The sequence below is a fragment of the Phocoena phocoena genome, chromosome 2 (assembly GCF_963924675.1).
Source record: "Phocoena phocoena chromosome 2, mPhoPho1.1, whole genome shotgun sequence".
NCBI classification, from domain to species: Eukaryota; Metazoa; Chordata; class Mammalia; order Artiodactyla; family Phocoenidae; genus Phocoena; species Phocoena phocoena.
In genome coordinates, this window is record NC_089220.1 from 49,777,624 (window position 1) to 49,799,192 (window position 21,569).

The following is a 21,569-nucleotide window of genomic DNA, read 5'->3' on the forward strand; positions in this document are numbered from 1 at the left end:
AGGTCATGGGAATTTGAGCCACTTGCCTGCACAATTTATGTGTGCCTACAGGACCTATACAACCCTTATCTTGTATATTCCACTTCCTCTTGATGACAGAGTGCTATGTACACACCCAATTTTGCAGCTTGGTGAGTCAGACAATACCTAGTTCATAATGGGTAGTTCACATGGTAACTTGGTGACCTGTGGTCGAGTGCTGAGCCAAAGGCAGAAGCACTTTCTCAAAAGGAGGCTAATTACCTGCAGAGGATGGTATAACTTTCCTCCAAAATCCTACGGTTCTGTACTGATTCTACCTCTAGGGGCCTACCATGGTCTCCATAAAACATCACTATCAACCACACACTTCAGTTACCATCAGAGCTGCTGGATCATGTGGCCCAAGTGGCAGAGCAACCAGGGTCTCCATTCAAAAAAGGATTAAAAAGCAGAATGGTTGGCAGCGGTGGGAAGTGCAGGCCCGGTGTGGAGGAGCAACAGTGTGAAAAAACATTTGAAGTGAAGGAGGAGTAAATCCTGTAAAGCTGATGTCTCCAGTGACTTTAGAAAAGAAATAGAAAATCATCATAAGCTTTCTCTGCCTGAAGATTTCTTTTATATATATATAGATTTATTTATTTTATTTATTTATTTTTGGCTGTGTTGGGTCTTTGTTGCTGTGCGCGGGCTTTCTGTAGTTGAGGTGAGCGGGGGCTACTCTTCATTGTGGTGTGTGGGCTTCTCATTGCAGTGGCTTCTCTTGTCATGGAGCACGGGCTCTAGGTGCGCAGGCTTCAGTAGTTGTGGCATGTGGGTTCAGTAGTTGTGGCTCGTGGACTCTGGAGTGCAGGCTCAGTAGTTGTGGCGCACGGGCTTAGTTGCTCTGCGGCATGTGGGATCTTCCCAGACCAGGGATCGAACCCGTGTACCCTGCATTGGCAGGTGGATTCTTAACCACGGCGCCACCAGGGAAGCCCTGCCTGAAGATTTCTATCACTTCTGGAATTTCTGTGAAGAACTTGATCCTGAGAAGTCAGCGGATGCACTTTTCTGCAAGCCTTGGCCTTCCATTAATGGGTCTTTACGAAGTATAAAATGAACAAAAAATCAGCAAGCCCAATATTAACCTTCACTGGAGATTTTACTATGACCCTCCTGAGTTCCAGACTGTTATTACTGGAGATAATAAAATTCAGTTCCATGTGGGGTATTTCAGGGTCTCCTGATGAACCTCCTGTATATGTTGGTACAGATGGAGCAAAGAAAGTGTATAATTGATCAAAATGGAGATAATGTGTTTGCCGCAGTCAAATTTGTTTTGATGAAAAACTTAAGTAACATAAAAAGAAAACTAGTCTCTTGAAAAACATAGATGAAAACTGCACAGAAGCAGCCAGAGCACTGGGTTACTCATTGGAACAGAGAATCATGAAGATGAAACATAGAGATAAGAAAGTCAAGACAAAGACTTTTCATGATGCAGGCTTAGTTGTCCCAGTAGATGAAAATGATGCTGAGTACGGAGAGCTCCCTGAAACGGATGCCAACTTCAAGGGAATTTGCAAGACAATTTTTGAAGCACAAAGTGATGAGAGACTAAAAGCTTTTGCTCTCATTCAGCGATGACTTTTGTGCAGTTTGCTAGTGATGAATGTGATTATGGGATGGGGCTTAAGTGGGAATGGACTTCCTTGTTATGGTTCAGACTATTGTCATAAAGTTACCTGCCAGCTTTTACCTCTTACCTATACTCTGTTGAAGAGAAGTCTCTTTGCAGAAATTATTGAAGATTATCTGGTAAACAGGAGTAAAGAAAACACAGACCAACTTGCAGCATGAATGAGAGTTGGCTTTCTTTGGTGTATAATACTTTAAAGCATTAATATTAAACCTGTGATTTTTTTTAAAGAGTACATAAAATAAACTGATGGAAACGTTTACTAAAAACTTTTATAAAGCTAAAAAATAAAAAAGATTAAAAGTCTGCTTCTGCCCCTGCCCTCATCTAAGGAACGTTTTCACTAGAGTACGGCATCATGTGATGCAGGATATGCAGGGGCCTATGGGATACCAGTGGATATGTATTTCACCCAAATTTGCTATAGTTGTTGCTTTTATTTTGACATTTTCTTTTAGTATAGTTAAATAATATAATTTAAATTTTAAAATATAATTTTAATATATATTTTAAATTATAAAATATAATTTAAAATTTTGAGGGACTTCCCTGGTGGCACAGTGGATAAGAATCCGCCTGCCAATGCAGGGGACATGGGTTCGATCTCTGGTCCAGGAAGATCCCACACGCCGCGGAGCAACTAAGCCCATGCGCCACAGCTACTAAGCCTGCACTCTAGAGCCCACGAACCACAACTACTGAGCCCATGAGCCACAACTACTGAAGCCTGCGCACCTAGAGCCTGTGCTCCACAACAAGAGAAGCCACCGCTGTGAGAAGCCCATGCACCGCAACAAAGAGTAGCACTCGCTTGCCGCAACTAGAGAAAGCCCGCGTGCAGCAACGAAGACCCAACGCAGCCAAAAATCAGGTAAAATTAAATCTTTAAAAAAATAAAAAATAAATTAAAAAAATAAATGAATGGGATTGTTTAAAAAAAATGAAAAAATAAAAGTTTGAGTCAACTTATCAAGTTGAATATTTACGCTTTTATGACAGGTTAAAAGAAAATGAATTTTTAAAATAAACTTTTGGGGAGAGGATTTGCAAACTAAAGATTTATAGATTGCATATGGGGAAAAAGTCTTTCGCTTATGAAATAGCAACAATAATGCATAGTTTATTTTTTTAAAGAAATTTATGTTTGAACAAATAATTCAATGTAAAGTCAATATTTCAATTTTGGGTGTGAAATAAATGTGTTATTGAATTTAATAATTGTTTCGTGTATGGCATAAACTGATTTCAGAGACGTATGACAGTTTTTAATAAATTTTTTCTTCAGAATTGTTCCTTGAGCTTTTTTTTTTGGCTGTGTTGGGTCTTCATTTCTGTGCGAGGGCTTTCTCTAGTTGTGGCAAGCGGGGGCCACTCTTCATCCCGGTGCTTGGGCCTCTCACTATCACGGCCTCTCTTGTTGCAGAGCACAGGCTCCAGACGCGCAGGCTCAGTAGTTGTGGCTCATGGGCCTAGTCGCTCCGCGGCATGTGGGATCCTCCCAGACCAGGGCTCGAACCCGTGTCCCCCGCACTAGCAGGCAGACTCCCAACCAGTGCGCCACCAGTGAAGCCCGTTCCTTGAGCTTTTAAGAGAGAACTTCTAGGTTATTGCATTCTGGTACCATTCTATAAATTCTCTTACCTTTACATTTATAAAGCTCCTCTTCACTTTACATTTATAAAGCTCCTCTTCAACAAAGAGTTGCTGAACTTTAAAGTAGTAACTAGAAGATTTATATCACATAAAGAATTTTTTTGTACTTCTGGTATATAACTCTAGATGAACAGGAAAGATACCAACCTACTTCTGTTTTTGTTGACATGGTCCTTTGACTTCAAGCATCTTAAAACTTTCATGGTTTAGTCTAGCTAATTTGAATTCACTATAAACAAGTTTCATCTGATTTTTGTCATCAGTGTGACTTGTATAACTCATGAAAAGATGCTTATCTTGGTAGCTAAGCAAAAATAGGAGGCACGCGGAGATAAAATAAGGCTGAATCAGTAAGGGCTACAAAGAAAGAAAGAACGTTGAGGCAGGTGAGAACTCCAAGGCTTCAGAAATAGGTCCTCGGGGAAGGAGATCTAGGAACAAGAGATTACCTGAAGCAAGAAGGTGTTAGTTGTCTCCTCTGTAAGAAATAAAGCGATAGAAATTAGAGTGTGGTGGTGAATTAGGGTTAAATGAAATCATTTAGGAAATAGAGTTGCAAATTGGCTAACCCTGGCAGAGTAAACCTAAAAATATGCAGATGATAATCACAAAATAAAATTTATGAGAAAACACAGCCTAAGATTAGCAGTCTCCTAGTCATTAAAGCAAACCTTGACTGTAGTGTGCGTTCTCAGTAAATGTGGGTTGAATGAATGAGTTTTTGAAAGTAGCTTCAGTTTGCAAAGTAGATACTGATCAGGAAGCAGAAATTGGTTGGTGGGTAGGTTACAGTGGGAATTGTGCAAGGTTATTGAGTAACAAGATCAATTACTCCTACCTAAGACAGGAGAAGCTATCTGAAATACAAAGGAAGCCAAATTGGTTGGGGCCACCTAAACGAAGTTTACTACTTCATGCAACAAGTAGTTAAGTTCCGTGCTAGGTGTTAGTAAAATACGGGTGTATGTGTGTGTGGCTTGTTAGGTATCCTCACTAGGTCAACCACTGTATCTCTAGATTAAAGTACAAAATTTAAGGTACATCCTCTTGTGTGCCACTGCCCTAAGTTCCTACCTGCCTCCTAAATGCTGAAGAACTTATTTTGCTGATACTTGTTTTAATTTCCTCTTTTAAAAGGAATAAAAAGGAAGAAGTCCATATCTGTGCCCTTATTGTCTTTTCTATCATCTATCCGCCCTCTCCCTCTCCCCCTCCTCCACCTAATCTTTCTACTTCCCACAAGTCACTGTTCTTTTCTCTTGCACTAGGGAGAGGAGGTTCGATGTCAGTATGTTGTGACATGTGCAGGACTTCACTCAGACCGTATTTCCGAGTTGAGTGGCTGCAGTCCGAATCCGCGAATTGTACCATTCCGGGGAGATTACCTGCTCTTGAAGCCAGAAAAACGCTATCTTGTAAAAGGGAATATTTATCCAGTAGGTAGTACTTCTGTCTTCTCAAGATGGTTGTGGGCAAAAAGGGGAATGAAACAAAAACTTTTCCCGGGGTGAGAAGTAAGATATTTTGAAGGGCTTTTGGTGCAATCATTCCACCTGTTTCTCTTGTGGTTGAATCCCCAAATCTTTATTCCGATATCATAGTCATTCAATTATAATGACTTGCCCACAAGTACAGGAAAGCTTGAGTGCACCATGGGAAGGGCTGTGAAGAAAGAACCCAATTCTTCCACTTCTCTGGTGGAAGGAGTACTCATAACAGAACTTTTCCTTATAGCATGCCCAGATGCCAACCCTCTTTCTCAGATCACTGTCTATAAGTGCAGAAAAGGGGATTTGGCCACTGTGTAGTTTCATGGTGTAGAGAAGACAGAGCCGTTTAAATGAAAAGCTCATTCTTCTGTCTGGAACTACTAGGTTGAACAACCAGTATTCAGCTATTTAATGTTTTTGACCTTGCCAAAACTTCCATTTCATCTGTTCCAAGTATTGCATTCCCACTTTACAAAAGGCTGTGCTATGAAGGTGTGTTTTTTTCCAGCAGCTCTGATTTTATTTGCCACCCACATATATCCCTACTTGGGGAGGGTGGAGGTGGGGAATAACCTAAAGTAGGACAGTTGTTTTTTTTTCTTTACCCAGAAAGAGGAATAGATGGGACGATGTGCCTTATTGTCATAGCATCAGGTTTCCTGTGTGGCATTTCTAGGCAGAAGCGTGTAAATAGAAAAGTATTATCTGAGTACAGATCAAAAGTAATGCAAATCAGATGCATGGGAAGAAAATGTTTTATATTACCAGTTGAATGTTTGCATGTGTAATAAAATGCAGTATGAAATGGGGCTAATAGTTCTTTGCTCTGTTAAATCCATAGGTCCCAGATAGCCGATTTCCTTTCCTAGGAGTTCACTTCACACCAAGGATGGACGGCAGTATTTGGCTAGGGCCGAATGCAGTTCTTGCCTTTAAACGAGAGGGTTACAGACCCTTTGACTTCAGTGCCAGAGATATTATGGATATAATTATCAAGAGGTAACTTTATTTCCTTAAAAAATTGATTTTATGTGCTTATATTTTTAATATGGGATTTTTTTCTTTCTCGATATTCTGTTTATTGGATAAATCTTCATATTTGTGATTGGTATATTGGTTTTTTAATTAATCTAAATTAAGAGCTTTGTGGAATAAGCATAACATTTTAACTACTTCAAGAACACTCTGATGAGCCAGGGTGATGTGCTTAAAAAGAACAAGACCAAGAGCCACGAGCGATCACACATCTGAGAATCCAAATCTTGTTTTGCTAACCTTCTAGCTGAGCTTGAAAAAAAACAGAAGTTTCTCTCAAAATCAGTAGATGGTTTACTTTGATAAGATCATTTCAGGCCAGTCACCATGATTTTGAAAACCTCTGGAGAAACTGCTGATAAGCAAGATTGTTTCTTTTTGTGGAAGACTAACAGTACTGCTGTGTTGACCTGGAATGCAGATTGTTTACTATTGTAAGAAATAACTCAGTGAAGTATTTTGTCCTTTTAGCACTGTTGCTCTCTAGAGGGTTTCACATCATCAAAATCACTAGAAAGCTTTTAAAGCTATACTTGAGTTTCACCCTGCACAGATTCTGAAACAGGTTTAGGATGGGGCTTCCTAGCACGTATGCTTGTAAAAATACAGATGTACATAGGCTCCCCAGAGTCTCACGTGAGAATCACTACTAGAGCGTCTCACCTCTGGCTGACTAAAGAAAAGTAGGGTAAATGTCCCACATGTTTAATGCCATGATTTAAAGATCTTTAATGCCTTTTAGGTGTGTTTTGAAAGCACATAACATTGCATTAGAAAGCCTTGATGTTGGCAGGCTTTATCCTAGTTTGAAACCAGCATTCCCTGGGAATTTGAGTTTGAATGGTGTTTACTTTTAGAGTTGGGAAGGTATTCCTTTGATGAAGTTTCCTTCTTACGTAGGCCAAAAGCTGATTTTCTTTTAATATGTGGTTTTTCTGACTTTGCATAGATTTCTGTGATGCCACACCCCACCCCCAAATCTAATAGCTGTAAAGGTGTTGTATGATAATAAAGAATTCCTTTCTCTCATAAAGATTTTATTTTCTTTGCTTTCAGTGGCTTGATTAAACTGGTGTTCCAGAATTTTTCCTATGGAGTTAATGAAATGTACAAGGCCTGTTTTCTCAGTGCAACAGTGAAGCATCTTCAAAAGTTTATCCCTGAAATTACTATCAGTGACATACTTAGGTAAGGAAAAGCCGTAAGGGTTGTAAATACAGTCATGTCCTAGGTGAACTTGGGAGGTGGGTCTGACTTGGTGACTTGTAAGCACACTTTCAATCAGTGTGTCCACTGAATTTTTGTGTGCTCTCCTTTCTCAACAAGTTGTTCATTCCCCTTGCAGTTTGGGCATTGCTGCATCATGGCCCTTAGTGCTTGAACTAGGTCCATTTATGATTATCTGGACTACCTTACAGCATTAAGCTGAAATCTCCATTTCAGTTGTGTTATGATGCCACCTTCACTTTTGTGTCTAGCTATCACTCATGATAAACATCTCACCTGAAGTTTTTTTAATCTCCCTGGCCACTTACTCTTGTGATTCCAAAGCCTCTGACTTTTAATTCTGTATAAGATCATTGATCACCATGTTACCTAATTAGGTAATAAGCATATTAAAACATTATTCTTTGATTGATTCTTAAAAGCTTTTAGAAACATACTCATACCTGGCATCTTACCTTGCTTCCTCTGTACTTACTTTGTTCTTTCTTGGATCCTACTTCCCTCAAGGACTATTTGTAGAACAGAAGTGGGAAATAGTATGGTAGCAATCAGTCTGAGTGCTTGCTGTGGGCGTGTGGGGCAAAGGAAGGATTCCTTAAAAAAAAATGTTTTTTTCTTAAAGATAAAAGGCTTTCTGGACTTGATCTATACCTTGTCCTAAATGCCACACAAGCCTATTTTCTTTTTGGTGATATTTTTAGGGTGCTCACGTTTCCCCTGAACCAGCCATTTGTTAGGCCTAATCAGCAGTGGTCTTTGAGATCCTCTCCTCCCTGAATCCATCCTGCAATGGATCTCTAGAGCACTAAGTGTCTGTCTCCTCAGTAACAGCTGCTGAACTTGCCTGGTGTAATATATCAGCAGCTCGCCTCTGTATCTGGGAAGAGAGCAATAATCACGTCAGCTGTCTCCCTCAGGGGAGCCTCCTGGTCTAAATCTGATTCTCATGTATCATTCTCAGACCAGCCTCTTTGAATCCTTAGAAGAACTATTAAAACCCAGCTAATGTTTTTAACTCTTATCTCTCTCAGCCCTCTACTCACCTTCTGAAATAGAAGGGATAAAAATATCTAGGCTTTATGTTCTTTCACTCACCTATAAATGAAGGCTTTTATGTTTTCTGTGGTCTTCTTTAGCAGACTTGTTATGTTTTATATCTGAAAATAGATTGGTCAAATCTAGTGTCTTTTACTGCTGTTAATACTCCTTGGAAAACACAATAGGTGGGCATAGTGAATTCTGTGTATAAATAGTTGCAGTGAATTCACTATGCAGATTTGATTACCACTCTTTTGTAGAAGCCTGAGGAAAACTCTTTAGACCAGTGGATTTCACGTGGTAGAACTGAACCTTGGGGCTTGTGGGTTTTGATGAATACCCTTGTCTCTGGGTGGAAAGGTGTGAATTTCAGTTACCAGTTTCATTACCAGGTAGTAGAAAAGGGCACACAACACTGTAGGCAGGTGCATTTGGGGACAAATTCAACCCAGTCACTGATGAGTTTCTCTCTGAAGATAGAGAAGCTGAACATATTCAGCAATTCCATTTGATTGCTGTAGCTCTTAAATGCAGGAAATTATCAGTAACAAAAAGAAAATTGTAGAAGATATGTTTGATACCATTTATATGTTTATACTGTGTATGTATATGGATTGCACATGTAATGTGAAAATAAAAACAAACATGAGAGTGATAAACACCTAACTGAAGAGAGTGTTTATCTCCGGGGAGACAAGAGAATGGGATGCAGAGAGTTTGACAGGGGGCTTCTATCATATCTATAATGCTTATTTCTTAAGCTGTTTGGTAAAAAAAATATTGGTGTTCATTATGTTATTCTCTGTACCTTGTTATATGCCTAGAATCTTAAATAATAATAATAATAATAATACAAAAAAATAAGGTCAATAGACTTCCCACATTTTGAAGCCTAAGTCCTGATTGCAACCAGTATAACACCATAAATGCCCTATCATTAATATTGGGGAAGAAGCATATTAGGTAGTTCTGGATAGTAAAAAAGAACCAAAGCAACACTTTTAGTGGAATGTTTAGCTCAAGATGGTGTCCTTTAGTTGCAGTAGCTACCAAAAGGGATCCAGTTGGACTTCTCATTGCCCAGCCAGAGTATCTTGGGCAATAACTTATCAGTGAACATTAGATTGGAATGTAAAGTTATAACCTGTCAAATGTATGCATTAGGTATACAGACTTCTCATTATTAAATTATGATCTCTAAGGTTCCTAATTTTAGCTCTAAAGTCCTTTAATTTGTTCTGTGATTAATTTTGACATGGCAATCTAACAGTAGTTTGTATCTGTTAGCATTGTAAGGATGTAAAATATGATGACATATTTGCCAAGATCCCCTCTTTTTCCCACACTTCATTTTGAAAATATCTTCTTGGGGGAATTCTGTAGTAAATTTTCAGGCAAGATGTTTTCATTGTAAGTGATAGCTAAAGACTACACTACTGTGAAATGCAAGGGTAAAAGCCAAATATCCTGCAATAAAGGTGATCTAGACCCTTTTGCAAAAAAGGGTTTCTCATTCTTGGTACTGTTGACATTTGGGGCCAAATAATTCTTTATTGTGGGGGACTGTCCAGTTCACTGTAGAATGTTTAGCAGCATCCCTGGACTCTACCCACTAGATGCCAGCAGTACTCCCCTAGTATGACAACCAAAAATGTCTCCAGACGTTGCCAAATATCCTCTAGGGGGCAAAGTCTCCCCTGTTTGAGAGCTACTAGTCTAGAGAATTTGGTAACTCTCACACTGCAAAATACTAGTGAGAGAGTCTGGAGAAAATACAATAAAAATCCCTTGAAATGCTTACAGCTGAGAGTGCAAGAAAATAAGGGCATCCCAGAAATGAAAACAGAGAGGAAATTGAATACCCAAGAACTAAGAGGAATTAGTGCTGATGCTGACTTGGAAAGGTAGGGAGGATTTTCTGATTTTGATGTAAATATAACTGAGTTTTGTTTTTAATTGATCTGTGATTTACAGACAATAAAATATGCAGATCTTGAGTGCTCAATGAAGTTCGGAAATTGTATAAATTCATGTATCCACCACACAAATCAGGATATAAAACATTAGGGACCTTATATTTTAATTGCTACTCAAATGCTGGAAAGGAAGCCTTGGGTCTGTAAAAGGCAAAGAGTTGGAACTGAGATCCCTTTGTAAAACCAGGGACTCTGGAAGGGCTATACCCTCATTAAAAAGGAAGTCTAGAAAAAAAATCTCCTAAAAATCTAGAACCCTGGGCCTTCCCTCACAAGTACTTGGAGTTTCAATTTGTACCACTAGTTTGATCTAGGGACTTTAAGCTGAGAAATGGATCTAGCTTAAAAAGTAGATCCATTCCTATTTGGATCCTGCTTCAGACTAACACTTCTGCCTCTCACTCTCTCACTTTAAACAGATTAGAGTGAGTGAAAATCAGGGTAATTTGACCACAGACTGAATATGGTTGATACTAAGCAGTTAGTCGTTTTGTATTATTATTAAGAATCCTTTTAAGAGAAATATACATTGAAGTGAAATGATACGCCATCTGGGGTTTGCTTTAAAATAATCCAGTGGAGAGAGGTAGACAGAGTGGGGATATAGATGAAACAAGATTGGCTGTGTGTTGATTATTACTGAAACTGGGTAATACATACATGGGAGTTCCTTATACTGTTCATTTTACTTTTGTACATGTTTAATATTTTCCATTAAAAAAAAAAGGTGTTCCTAGAATGGTTATACACCTGGAGTGTCTGACAGAAGCAAATATAAAACCTCTGTGGAGGGACATAATTTCAACCCAACGCCCCCTGCTGAATAGGAACTCACCAGCAAAAGTTCCAAAGCACTATAAGTGAGAGTAAGCAGATAGAATAAATACTAGAATTAGACTCTAGCAACTTTGGATAATAGTAATATTAGAAACCATAAAGTAAGTATGCTCCAATGAATTTTTTAAAAAAGGGAATGAAAAAAACTGAAAAAGAATAATAATTTAAAAAATACCCTAGGCAAATTTAGAAACCAAGTAATCAGAATTTCTAGAAATGAAAAATATACTTCTTAAATTTTAAAACTCAAATGATTAAGTTAGACAGCTGGTTGGACCTCCCTTAAGAGAAAATTAGTAAATTGGAAGGTAAATCTGAAGAATTTAGAGAACAATGTTGTAAGCTAAAGATGCATCATGTGCAAATTAAGACATGGAGAAGATGAGAAGATTCCAGCCTACATCTCATAGGAGTTCCAGAGAAGTTGAGAAGAGGCAGTACTCTGAAGAAAAGTATTTGAGAATTTTCTGGAATGGACAAAATGACATAAAATTCAAGATGCACAGTGAGTCCCATCTGAATTAAAAAACTAAATACAAGAATGTAAATAGGGTTTCCCTGGTGGCGCAGTGGTTGAGAGTCCGCCTGCCGATGCAGGGGACACAGGTTCGTGCCCCGGTCCGGGAAGATCCCACATGCCGCGGAGCGGCTGGGCCCATGAGCCATAGCCGCTGAGCCTGTGCATCCGGAGCCTGTGCTCCGCAACGGGAGAGGCCACAACAGTGAGAGGCCCGCGTACCGCAAAAAAAAAAAAAAAAAAAGAATGTAAATAGATTATATAACTTCCAAATAGTAGCGGAAGAAAAAAGAATGTAGAAAACTCAGTAAGTCAAGAAAGGAGGTGGGAAAACTTCAGAAAAAGATCGGGTTGAATAGCATAAAATAATATAGTAGAAATCAAATATCAGAAATTATAATAAATGCATATGTGTTAAGACAGAGATTATCAGGTTGGATTTTAAAAATCCACCTATGTGTTAGGCAAATGCTTATTCGAAGAAAGATGAGTCCTAGGTTCATTTTAGATAAAAGACACTTTAAGGTAAAAAATTATTGTTATAAATAAGGAGGGTCACTATAAATTTGTTGCGTATGATAACAGAGCTAAGAAATACAGAGAACAAAAACTGACATAACTGGAAGCAGAAATCAAATCTATAATTGTGATGGGTGATTTTAAGACATGTCTGTTGATAGATGATAGCTCAAGCAGATAAAATATTATGTTTGAGGGGAATTCCCTGGTTGTCCAGTGGTTAGGACTCGGTTCACTGCTGGGGTCCAGGTTCAATCCATGGTCGGGAAGCTAAGATCCCCTCAAGGCACTCGGCATGGCCAAAAAAAAAAAAAAAATTAGATTTGAATAACACAATTAAAACACTTGATTTAGGGACTTCCCTGGCAGTCCAGTGGTTAAGACTCTGTGCTTCCAAGGAACTAACATCCCACGTGCCGTGCAGCATGGCCAAAAACTTAAAAGACCAACAAACAAAACCACTTGATTTAAGGGATGCATAGAACTCCCTCACCCCCGTTATAGAATACTCATGTTATTCAAGCCCTCACAGAACATTTACTAAGGCTCAAAATGATCTAAGCCCTAAACCAGTTTGTCAACAAAATTAAAGAACTGGGCATGGAAAAACCATGTTCTCTTGTTGCAATCCAGTTTGGTTGAATATTAATAACAAAAATACCCTTCCTTCACATTTGGAAATTAAGATGGAATGGTTGACTTGCCCTATATCACCATTCCCAATTTAAATATGCTCCTGTGAACTTCTGTTTTTAGATTAACAGTAGATCCCATGTGAGTTTTATAAAATACTAAATTGTCCTATTTGGGACTGTCCAGAGATGTCAGTTGTAGCCTGTCATAGCTGTTTTCTAGCCCACAGGATTATGCCTGCCACAGAATAATAAAGCAATAAATACAACACTTCTCAGAAGAATGAGTGCCGTTAGTTACATATTTACCTGTTGATTCTAGACATATTTAAGGGTCTAGGCCTTGCATTTCTATTAAATTTAGCTGCAAATATGGCAAAATATGTGGCTACAAATAGCATTAAACAGTTAAATATAGCTAAATTCACAAATATTAAATTTGCTGAATCATTTGTTCTTTCAGTTATTAAAATAGAATTTAAAAGTATTGAGAGTTAAACAATTCAAATTTTCTATCCCTATTGAATACTTCTTATGTACACAAATCTAGACATGGGGGCAAAATAGGGCTGTTGTATAAGATTCAGTTCTGGCCCTGAAGATATTTATGGTTTATTTTACCTGAAATTTCAAAATTATAATATTCATCTCAAGCTGAGATATTCTGAGGGGGAATGCCTATATGTAATCATGCAAAGAAAAACCCTGAAATTTCATTAAGTGCTGAATAGGGAGCATGAAGAATTTGGTAATTTAAACATGCCATGTTAAATAGTTACTTTAGTTTGAACTAAAGTGAGTTTCTTAGAAAAAGTTAATCTTGTATATTTTTTTTACAGTTTGGATTATAGGTTTTGAATACTTGGGCAGGACTGTAGGGGATGTCGAGAACATAGTTGGTGTTTGTAAGAGGAATAAATAAATATAGACACATTTTTAACTGTAGTTAATCAGTACTAACTTCTATTTGCTTAGGAAGAGTAAGGAGAATATACTAACTAAACCTTCATGGAGAGGAAAGTTTTTATTTTGAACACTCAGCATCAGTAGGTAGTCATGCCACTGTGTGTCCCCTGCATGTTGGCTTTCTGTGAGATAAAAGGAGAAGGACAAGAAAACTCATAGAGATGCTCACAACAGCAATAGGAGCATTATCCAAGAAAAGAGAGGTGAAATGCTGTTTTGATTGGTTGAGAGAAGCTACAAACACGGAATGTACAAAATAGACCATACACTGGCTAATAGGCTGTTATGTATCCTTACCCTAAGAAATTTCAGCTTCAGTCCCATTCTGTCTTTTTGTGCTGTAAGTGTTGTTCTGATTTTTTATTTTTTTTGCGGTACGCGGGCCTCTCACTGTTGTGGCTTCTCCCGTTGCGGAGGGAGCACAGGCTCCGGACGCGCAGGCCCAGTGGCCATGGCTCACGGGACCAGCCACTCCGCGGCATGTGGGATCTTCCCGGACCGGGGCACGAACCCGTGTTCCCTGCATCGGCAGGCGGACTCGCAACCACTGCGCCACCAGGGCAACCCTTTGTATCTGATTCTTACTTGGAAATCCTTACAGCTCAAAAATCTCCTGTCTAGATTCCCTGCAGCCTTCTATGTTACAGATTACTTTTATTACAGAACCTTTCACCCCTGTTGCTGTAATTCTTATTTATCTCTCTACAGATGAACTGTATAGCTATGTAACTTCAGGCAAGTTACTTAATCTATTTTCTTTGCTGTTAAATATAAACTATAAACATATCAGCCTCTTAGAGTTGTTGTGAGGATTAAATGAGAGAATTCCTAGCATGGAGTAAGCACTTGGTAAAAAAATAGCTATTATTATCATGATGTCTCCTCAGCCAGGCTGAGGTCTTAGAGGGCAGTGCTCTTGTATTGTTCTTTGTATCTTCCTCAAGTGCTTATCTGCATCTGCCCAGAATCAATAAAAAGTGTTTAATATTGTTGCCTGATTTTTAGAGTCTTGTTGGTGTGTATAAGGCAGCTGTTTGCAAACTGGGTTTTCTTAAGCAGTTTCAGTAGAGGCGCTTATGGACTCCAAAATTATTTTATCCAGATTTTATCTGTAAACTTTATTTTTAAAACTAAAAAAAAAAAAATCTAATTTGTAAACTCAAATGTTGTAAAACAGAACTTTTAATGTTAAAGGCTCTTACTGTATTAACATGCTGTTAATTCATTTTTGTGCTTTTCCTTTAATTAAGAGTGTGTCATTTCTCTTTAAGTAATTGAAGGTTATCCTGATATTAAATGCTACAGCGATAAAAATCAAAACAAACTACAAAGCCAGAATTTGCTGCCATTTGCAAATATTTTTTCCATAACTTTTAATAGTGTACAACCAAAACAAAACATAAAAATACTTAGAATTCTGTAGCGCATATAGGAATGTAGCTGACACACATAATTCTTGCTTTCTTTACTTTGTATTATCTTGCTTTCTATTCTAGTGATTGATTGTATAATAAATTCATTTTGTAAATTTAAATAAAAATACATCTATTCTAATTAAAGGATTTATCTGCTACTTTTGGAAAGAACGCATTTGTGTATTTTAGGGTAAGGATATATGCTTGAGAGGCTACAACTGGCAGCCTTTGGCTAAACACAAACCTATCGGGTTTTCGCATAATTGTGCATTTAGAAGAATAAAGACTTTATTGCTTTAAGAATACTTTGAAACCACTGACACGTATGTAAAGTGTCCTGTCGCTTCTCATCAGATGACTACCACTCTTGCTTTTGCAGAGGTCCAGCTGGAGTAAGAGCCCAAGCCCTGGATAGAGACGGAAATCTCATAGAAGATTTTGTATTTGATGGAGGAGTTGGGGATATTGGAAATCGCATTCTTCATGTGAGAAATGCACCTTCCCCTGCTGCCACTTCTTCCCTTGCAATTTCTGGAATGATTGCAGATGAAGTACAACAGAGATTTGAATTGTAGATAATGAAAGGAGCTAGGTATGCATTTTAATCTCCACATTCAGCAACAGAATGTACTAACTACATTCTTTAAGTTTCATTTAAGAAAAATGGTTTAAAATGTCATTTTAGATAACCACTGAATATTTTAAATTATGTAATATGGAAATAATGATTTTTTAAAGTCCATGCTCTTTAAAAAGGTACAGTTGTATCTGTCCTGAATTCTTGACTTTGTTAATGACCTGTCCTCACCAACCATGATCTAGAGATTTGGCTTTTTTTGGAATTTCTGGGAACTATAGCATGAAAAAGTGATTATTCCCCTAACTTTTTGGCTTTATAATATCTAAGCTTTTTTGTCTTTCCTAGACAAGAAAATATATTGTAGGTTGCAAACCTTTTAATTTTGAAGAGTCATAGAAAAGCTCACATCATTTAGAGCAACAGTATTTGTATTTGGGAATTTAAAATTGTTGATTCAAATACATGAAATTTCACATTTTGAAGTAGTTTGAATAAGATTCTGTCTTATCTACATTTGTAAGAAATAACTTTGCAAAAGAAACTCAAAGCATTTATTATTCCCAGTTTCTTTATAATTCACTTGGTCTGGTGTCATCCCTAAATCTAAACAGCAGTCCACAATGAGTATTTTGCTTACTCTTCAGTCTTCTGTGGTTGAGAAACTAAAAGAACTTAGAATCCTGACACTGAGATACAGAACTTTGTAATTTAAAATAGTATTTATCTCTTATATCTCTGTTCTTCAGTCATACCAAGGTTCTCAGATGTTGGCCAAGATCACTAATGATTCATGCCTACTTGACTTTTCCAGAATCCTATAAACCTTTATAAGGATGTTTCTTCATTTTGGGGAAATACCTAATTTTGAGGCATTCACTTTTGTACACCGCAAAAGTGCCTTACAATCGTGTGTATTTCATGAGTATTTTAAATTGTTGCCCAGTGCCATACTGTATACTATGTACTATATATATACGTGTGTGTGTGGTATCTGTTGAAATGATTCTTGCAATTCAGAATGTTGGAAAATAGAAATATAAATGAAAATATGGGATAATATGGGGAAACTTATTGCAGAACCACCATTTAGGTGAGAAATTTTCATCCATTCCCTCACATATGCTCTCTCTGGATTAATCTTCCAGTCTTCATTTTTTCTTTCCTCTCGTCTCTCCAAAACTGTGTGATGGATGAGTCAGAAAGATGAGCATTTTGGTTGATAGCAAAACTTACCAGTTTTCTTCCTTTTCACTTCAAGCCAATGATTACATTGATTGAGCTACCTCATCAGTTAATTTGAAAGGCTACACATCATCAGCTCATGTTACAGAATAGCACATCTCAGGTGAATAGATTAGACAGTTCTTCAGCACTTGGGATGAGAATACTGAAAGCAGTTGGAAAGTATTCACAGAGGAAACAAGCCCTAATGGTCCTTCATGACAACTGATTCTTCCAAGAAATGTGATACACAGGGTATTTTCTGTTTCATTGCAAGACTATTAAGAGATGGAAAATATTACAATTCTCTATTTCATTAACAGTAAGATTCCATATACACTAAGCTGTGAAAGACTGAAGTTATAAAAATAACTACCCTAATTAAAGCAACCCCCATTCCATTTGGATCTTTACTATACCCCAAAAAATACAAGTGAAAAAATGATTGAAAGCGTTTTGAATGTGTAGATTATTCTATTTGTAAAACGTTTTTATTTATGTCAATAGAGTTTTGTTGTGGAATAATGCTATAATATTTAAAAGTTTTGTGTATTTCTAAGAGAGAAGAATTGTATATTAATATTAAAAATATTTTAATGAGCTTTGGTGTTGTGAACATAATTTTTAGTTTCATAAAAACTCTGATTCAGTACTTACCTGGGAGGGGATATACCATGATCATGAAGGTGGTTTTCCCAGGGTGCAGCTCATGCATTGCACTCCGGATGTGCTGACCCCTGCAATTTCCCCAAATGCGGGAAACTTGGCTGCATGATTTGTGGTATTGGGGAACTGTGTTTGAGCTTTCCCCTGTTTTTTTCTGTTTTAACAATAGAGATCCTTCAAGACCATTTTCTAGGGGTCCAGTGGTTTGTGTTTATCTAATACTGAAGAGAACCTTTAGTGTGTCATCCATTTAATGTGGGTACTGGATGGTGGTTAATATGACACAGGGATATGGAGAAATAAGGATTTTTTTAAAACTCTGATTCATATAAATTTTGAGCTATCAATAGGCTTTAAATAGCAGCCAATCAAAAAAAAAGCTTGTATTTGTGTATAATGTAAAAATGAGGTAGAGTAGTTTATATTTTGGTTAAAAAGTGGAACACTAGGGACTTCCCTGGTGGCGCAGTGGTTAAGAATCTGCCTGCCATTGCAGGGGACACAGGTTCGATCCCTGATCCAGGAAGATCCCACATGCCGCGGAGCAACTAAGCCCGTGAGCTGAAACCACTGAAGCCCACGCGCCTGGAGCCCGTGCTCCGCAACAAGAGAAGCCACCGCAATGAGAAGCACGAGCACCGCAACGAAATGTGACCCCCACTCGCTGCATCTAGAGAAAGCCTGTGTGCAGCAATGAAGACCCAACACAGCCAAAAGAAAAAAAAAGTGGAGCACTTTCCTACTTACAAAAAATGGCTCTCCATTTGGTAGTGGTAGCAATATCTGGCTGACTTCAGTGTCATCCTCATACCCAGAGTACCAGGGAACATTATTTCTGTTCCATAGTAGAATGTATATAACATACCAATACACAGTGCTTTTTCCATGGGGAGGAGGGCAATAAGTAAATCTTTTGGAATTTCATACAAAATTATTGTTCCTCTTGGGAAGACATTTTTGGTATGCTACCTCTTACACGGGGTTGGGGTTCTGGGCATGAGCCTCCCATATGGGTTATAGGGCAAATCATCTATCTGAGTGCCTGCTCCAATTTCTTTCCAGCAGGTGGACTGTTAAGAGGACCAGAGTTAGCTACAGCAACGGACCATGAAAGTGAGTGACAACAACATTTATTGTTTCCTGTGGCATTGCTTTGGTTTGCTACTGACTGGCAGCATTTGTAGCTTTAAATAAATGGAGGAAGTAGGAGAGAGTAAATGGGAGAAAAGTTAAGTCCTTCTTGAAAATGTTTTTCAGTGAGAATTTTTTTTTTTTTTTTTTTTCCGGTAAGCGGGCCTCTCACTGCTGTGGCCTCTCCCGTTGCGGAGCACAGGCTCCGGACGCGCAGGCTCAGCGGCCATGGCTCACGGGCCTAGCCGCTCCGCGGCATGTGGGATCTTCCCGGACCAGGGCACGAACCCGTGTCCCCTGCATCGGCAGGCGGACTCTCAACCACTGCGCCACCAGGGAAGCCCTGAGAGAATATTAGTGGTAAAATTTTTACTGCCTTTTAAATTTTGAGATGTGCTTGGGTTATTCAACTTATCTCCTTAAAGCCGTTCTAAATTCTAAAAAGACAAGTAAAATTACAGTGAGGTATAACCTCACACCGGTCAGAATGGCCATCACCAAAAAGTCTACAAATAACAAATGCAGGAGAGGGTGTGGAGAAATAGGAACTCTCCTACACTGTTGGTGGGAATGTAAATTGGTGCAGTCACTATGGAGAACAGTTCGGAGGTTCCTTAAAAAACTAAAAATAGAGCTACTATATGATCCAGCAACCCTACTCCTGGGCATATATCCAGAGAAAACCATAATTCGAAAAGATACATGCACCCCAATGTTCAATGCAGCACTATTTACAATAGCCAAGAGATGGAAGCAACCTAAATGTCCACCAACAGAAAAATGAATAAAGAAGATGTCGTATATATACACAATGGAATGTTAGCCATAAAAAAGAATCAAATAATGCCATTTGCAGCAACATGGATGGACCTAGAGATTATCACACTAAGTGAAGTAAGCCAGACAGAGAAAGACAAATATCATATGATACCGCTTATATGTGGAATCTAAAAGAAAAACAAAAAAGACACAAATGAACTTACTTCCGAAACAGAAAGAGACAGAGACAGAAAACAAACTTATGGTTACTAAAGGGGAAAGGGTGTCGGGGGAGGGGTAAATTGGGAGACTGGGATTAACATATACACATTACTATGTATAAAATAGATAACCTACAAGGACCTACTGTATAGTACAGGGAACTGTACTCAATATTATGTAATAATGTATAAGGGAAAATAATCTTAAAAAGAATATATATGTGTGTGTGTGTGTGTGTGTGTGTGTGTGTGTGTGTGTATAACTGAATCGCCGTGCTGGACAACTGAAACTTATACGACATTGTAAATGAACTATACTTCAATAAAAAATTTTAAAAATAAATTCTAAAGACAAGTAAAATTATCAAATTCTTAGTATGATAGCATATTAATTTTAACTCAAATTTATGATTGAGTTTTTGTTATATATCCATAGGCCCTCTCTCTCATGGTATCACTGTGTTTAATACTTCTATTTTTCAACACTTGAAGCATGTGTTTCTAATGAGGTTGGAGTTTTTCATTTAAAAAACAGCTTTTAATTAATGTTTTGAATAAGTACAACATTCATATAGTTGAAAATTCAAAAGTCATAAAAAAGTACACAGTGGCAAGTCTCCCTCTCTCCTCTAGCCCCCCAGTTCTTATCCCTGAGGCAACAAAACTTATCAATACTTTGTGCAGCCTTGCAGAAATATTTATATATGATAAAATACTGTCTCCATTTTTTTTTACACAAGTGGTAGCATACTCTGCATACTGTATTATACATCCTGCTCTTTTCGCTTTGTGGTGTATCTTGGAGAATGTTCAAGTGGCCTGAACACAGTGGCCTGGTTCTTTTTAAATGACTTTATAGGTTCCATTCTCTGGATTTATTATTTGTTGAACCAGTCCCTTATTCCTACTGATGATTATTTAAATTGTTTATTGCTAGGGTGTTTTTTTGTTGTTTTGCTGTAACAAACAATACCGTAATGAATAATACTGTGCAAAGTCATTTCACATATGAGCAAGTACACCTATAGGACATATTCTTAGAATTTATCGGGTCAAAGGGTATGTGCCTTTGCAACTTGGATGTTGTCAAGTTGCCCTTGATGGAGATTGAACCAATTTACCAATCTCACCAATAATCTATCAGAGTACCGGTTTCCCCATATTCTCACCAACATAGTATATAATCAAACTTTCTGATCTATGCTATTCTAATAGGTGAAAAATGATAACAGTATTATTTAAATTTGCGATTTTTGTAATATGAGGTTGCGCATCTTCAATATGTTTGAGACATTTATATTTCCTTTTCATATCCTTTATCTTTTTTTTCTTATTAAGTTTTAGGCTTATTAATTTGCAGGAATTCCTTTAGATGTTAGGGAGATTAACTGTGTAGGAAATGAGTTGCGAATATTTTTTCCAGTTTGCTATTTGCCTTTTGGCTTAGCTTGTGGTGTTTTTCTTTGGTATACATTTTAAAAAATAGAATTTATCAATCTACATTTTATATCATAGTAGAAAGGTCTTTGTACTCCAAAGTTATAAACAGATTATTTTATGGTTTTATTTTTTACATTTAAATATTTGACACATCTTGGCTTTAGCCTAGTGTAGAGTATACAGTATTGATCCAACATGTTTTTCTAGGTGGCCCATTTGTCTGGTTGGGAAACTTTTTACTGGTGTCACTCTTGGATTATCTTCCACATGCACATGGATCACATTTCTGTTTGCCTAGCCCACAGATCACAACTCAGATGCCTATAGAGACTAGGCAGGTTACATAAAAGGGTGAAGAGTGCCAGCTGGGGAGTATAGCCAACTGGAAACGGGATGGCATATTTTTCTAAAGAGGCAGCCACTACCCCACTGCCTGCTGATTATTCTCTTGCAGGAAGCATCAGGGCCCAGTGTTGCCAGATCTTTGTCAAGAGAAGCTGAAAATCCAGATTTTTATATGAAATCTCTTAATTTTAAAATATTAACAACAGTTTAAAAATTTTAAATATAGCTTTGGTTAAACAAA

At 37.8% G+C, this 21,569-nt stretch overlaps 1 protein-coding gene, 1 non-coding gene and 1 pseudogene across 2 annotated transcripts in view; all 3 read left to right on the plus strand.

The window, feature by feature from the left end:
• L2HGDH (L-2-hydroxyglutarate dehydrogenase) overlaps positions 1–17,362 on the plus strand; it is a 51,131-nt gene extending 33,769 nt beyond the window's left edge. Inside the window, exons 7-10 of the mRNA XM_065872023.1 lie at positions 4,582–4,749; positions 5,645–5,802; positions 6,895–7,026; positions 15,345–17,362. Of these exons, the coding sequence (XP_065728095.1) occupies positions 4,582–4,749; positions 5,645–5,802; positions 6,895–7,026; positions 15,345–15,540 (654 nt within the window). The 3' untranslated portion in view covers positions 15,541–17,362. The remainder of the gene's footprint in view (positions 1–4,581; positions 4,750–5,644; positions 5,803–6,894; positions 7,027–15,344) is intronic.
• On the plus strand, positions 436–1,821 carry LOC136119373 (histone PARylation factor 1-like; annotated as a pseudogene).
• A 53-nt stretch (positions 17,363–17,415) lies between the features above and the next one.
• LOC136119505 (U1 spliceosomal RNA) lies at positions 17,416–17,579 on the plus strand. Its single transcript, XR_010655499.1, has one exon. It is a non-coding gene; the product is annotated as a U1 spliceosomal RNA (small nuclear RNA).
• The last annotated feature ends 3,990 nt before the right edge of the window (positions 17,580–21,569 follow it).